We start from the raw sequence: 3,876 nt of genomic DNA on the forward strand, positions 1-3,876 counted from the left end.
GCTCTCCTCAGCGCCCGCGGTTCCGCGCGTCCCCTTCGCGCTCCCCAGCGACGTGCTTGTGTCGCCTCAGCGTCCCGAGGCTCCCTTGAAAGCCCCCTCAGAGCTCCCACGGCTCTCACAAGTTCCCTCAGTATTCTCTTTGGTGCCTACGTCGCTTTCACACGCGTCTCTCAGCGTCTCTAGAGCTCACACATAACCCCTCCGTGTTGCCGTTGAAGTCCCCCTTGGAGACCCCCTTCACGTCCCCACGGCTCTCACATGTCCCCTCAGCGCACCCCTTGGTGTCTGTACAGCTCTCCTATGTCCCCTCAGCATCCCTTGGTGTGCCCCTCAGTGTACCTAGCTCTCACGTCTCCTCAGTGTCACCCTCCTTGTCCCGCTCAGTGTCTCCATTGCTCTCACATATCTCCCCAATGTCCCCCTCAGTGTCCCCCTTGTTGTCTTCGAGGCTCTTATGTGTCCCTTCAGCATCCCCTTGGTGCCTCTCAGTGTACCTAGCTCTCACATGTCCCTTTGGTGTCCCCCTCAATGTCCCCCTCAGTGTCTCCATATCTCCCACATCTCAGCATACACAGCTCGCCATGGCCCTACATGTCCCCACAGCTCTCACATGTCTCCTCAGTGTCCCAGGACTCATACTGGTCCCTCTGTGCCTACCCGTAGCATAGACCTCGTTTCAGTTAATTTCCTCACTACAGCCTGGCAGAAAACATGCTGTGAAAATAACCAACCGCTCATCTGCTTTTCAAGTAGACCAGACTAATTAAACAGGCTGACAGAACCATAATCCCTATTTAATGAGCATCTTTTCTTGCTTTCCAGCCTCGTGGATAGACCTGAAGATCCTTACCCGGTAGCTGGGATCTGGCACTGCAACAGCACCACACAAAGCAGCTGTGCCCACCGAAGCATTTTTTTATTTTCCTCACTGCATTCAAAGCCCACTGTGACTTACTGTACCCAAAAGACCACTGAAAATTGTCCTCATGTGCCTGCTCCCTGCTGCGTTGTAATGCCTGATGAAAAAAAGCAACATGGTGCTCCTCTTTGCCTTCAGCTGAGGCAAAAAGAATATTCTGTTGGCTTTCATAATACTCATTATCATCACTCATTACTTACTTTAATTACTAATATTTGTGGATTATTTTAATAGTACTCATTTTTATTAGTGTTCCCATATGCAAACTGAAAAGCTGGAGGAGAAATTCAGGGAAGTGTAAGCAAGAAGTACATATGAAATGGGATAACCCATCTGTAGTAGCACACCGTATGAAACAAGTGCAAGAGTTAAAACAGGGCCTTTTCCACATTGTGAATCAATAGCAGGATCCTGCTCTACTAGAGGGGGTTTTTGTGATCTTGTAGTGTTGGCTCTGCTCAGAGCAGTACTGGGAGAACCATCAGATGACATGTATGACCATATACTCACCCCAAAATCTTAGATCCTACTGCATGTTTTATAACCTATGCTATGGCTGGTTGGTCACAGCCAACCTTTTGGGAAGAACAGCTCACCCTAGAGATGCATGTGTTAATTTTCCTGCTTGTGACATTATGAGAGTTCAGATTCTCAATATCTTCTCCCTTTGTTCTTTTCATTTTCTTATTCTAACAGCTTTCTGAACAATTATGCTGCTTCTCTTCACATTTCTTCAGACTCAAGACAGGCAGAAAACAATACAGCATATGATCCTCCCACCATATGAGTAAACATCATCCCTCCCCCCAAAAAAAACAAACCAAAAAAGTTCTAGGCAGAACAGACAGTGTTTCTACACTCTGTGAGAGTTCATGGATGGCTGCAGCGATTAACACTGAGGCCTGCTGATTTATTCAGTACTAAGTGCTGACTGATCTGTTGTGTCAGGTTTTCATTTCAGCACTTGTAGACATTGGTAGCTTTCCAGTGAATGAGTTTGCATATTTCCAGTGTCCACTCTCCCTGGTGCTTCTAAGTTAGGATTTCTGACTTCCCTTATTGGGACTAGGAGAATTTTTTTCATCTTAGAGAGCTTTCACCTGAACCAGGCCAGAGCCCTTCCTCCTGCAAACGTCAGAGGGATCATAAGTAGGCAAAAACAAATAGGTAAAACAAGCAGTTAATTCTAAACAAAACCAGATTTCCTTTGCTTTGAGTGAGGAGAGCCAACATAGTTTTCAACACTGGCCCAGGAATGAAAAAGTCCTGCTGTTTTTTAGTCAATTTCTGCCTGATATTATTTTTTGATGATGATTATTTCGAATTCCAGCCTTGCTGGAAGGAACAAACAAAAACCCAGCAGCTGTAGTAGAATCAACTCCTTCTCCATTTTTTAGCTCCAAACAAGCAGGGCACATGATTTATTTTGAACCATTTCCCTCAAAACAAACAAACAAACAAACGTATAAGTAAATAAATAATTTCCCCATTGTTTAGGGAAGTTGGTACAGAAATTCCATGATAAAAGATTTTCAGTTCCTTTTTCCTCCTTCTCATCCACTCCCAGTATTAATGTTCACCACAGTCTTGCTGCACATCAGTGGGATGGATGCTTAGGATGGGATTTATGTAATCTAGAAGTTCAATTCCTACACAAGGCAAATCTTACTTTTTCCAGTTAACACTCCCTTCTGAAGGAAGTGGATGAGATACAGTTCCCATGGAGATATCTACTGCACTCCACTGAGTGCAGACAAGACCTAGAAGATTAGCTTAGGATACCTAGATTTCTGATATTTTCTGTCACGTGAACCCCTCACAACTCGCATCAGTACTGTAGTTTTTCTCCCCTCTGTACATTCATCCCTCCTTACACACTTAAGATGAGCTTTTCATCCTCAGAGCAGATGTAAGGTGGTACCCGAATGATATCCTGTTCTGTCCTCTAAAACATAAGTGTACTTTAACTCTGGGGACATCCACATCTGGAGTTAACTCTGAGCTTCGTGGTGGCCCCTGTAAAAGACTAAACCTCTGAAGAGCAAGGGCTGAGATGTCTCCAGAAAGTCACATTTGACTGTGAGCTTCACAGTGCTGCTCATCTCAGCCAGAAATGAAGGTCTTAGAGCCAGATTCTGCTCTGCATTTCCATGGATTTACTATACAGTATCTATCTGTCTTGCATATGTTAGGTGTTATTATGTGCTACCACAAAGCATGCACATACTGCACCACAGGTAACACATCCTTTTAAGAGAGCAAAGTACACAAAGTGAAGAAGTGATTGCTAGACCCTTAGGGCTTCATGTTCTGTGACTATGCTAAAAGGGCTGGTGGACACTTCTTCCATCTCACAGGGTAAAATCAACATATTCAAAATCGTTATCACAAAAATTCTCCAGTGGCTCTGGTTTTAGAGGGTGGAGAAGCCCATAAGAAACTGAGGAGAAAGTTTTACGGAGGAGAAACTTCTCTGTACCTGAGGAAGGCAGACAGAAAGCCTGAAAGAATTTTCTTTGCTAGAGGAGGAAGCAAATGAAGAGTTGTTTGTAGCCTCTTGAGTCTCGTGGTTGCTACATGCCTTCTTGGCACCCCATGGCCACCCTTGGGCCATGTTTCCTACAAAGCCATGAGCCATCTGCATGCAATGAACACTAATTGTGCCACCTCCGCTTCCTCCTTTCCCCCTGCAGGCAGGGGGGCCCTCTGTGTATGGCCAGCAAGATTGTTGGCAACCCTCAGAACTTCCCTGGGTGGGAGAAATCTTCAGCTGCACAGATGTGGCTGCTGTTTAGCCTCTGTCCTTCTGAGACCTAACAGAAACATGTCTCCATGGGATTAGAACTGTATCATCAGTCCAATCACTGTGTTTGCTTTGATTTGAAGCCTTGAAGTCATGGTAGGCGGAGTAGAGAGGGAGATGAAAGGGAAGAGGGCAGGAAGGAGTTGCTGGTGTA

At 45.3% G+C, this 3,876-nt stretch overlaps 1 protein-coding gene across 1 annotated transcript in view; it reads right to left on the reverse strand.

The window, feature by feature from the left end:
* The window catches only part of SLC1A4 (solute carrier family 1 member 4), a 27,336-nt gene extending 26,786 nt beyond the window's left edge, over positions 1-550 (reverse strand). Inside the window, exon 1 of the mRNA XM_010706509.3 lies at positions 351-550. Within this exon, the coding sequence (XP_010704811.1) occupies positions 351-550 (200 nt within the window). The remainder of the gene's footprint in view (positions 1-350) is intronic.
* Between the last annotated feature and the right edge of the window lie 3,326 nt (positions 551-3,876).

Source organism: Meleagris gallopavo, chromosome 2 (assembly GCF_000146605.3).
Source record: "Meleagris gallopavo isolate NT-WF06-2002-E0010 breed Aviagen turkey brand Nicholas breeding stock chromosome 2, Turkey_5.1, whole genome shotgun sequence".
NCBI lineage: Eukaryota > Metazoa > Chordata > Aves > Galliformes > Phasianidae > Meleagris > Meleagris gallopavo.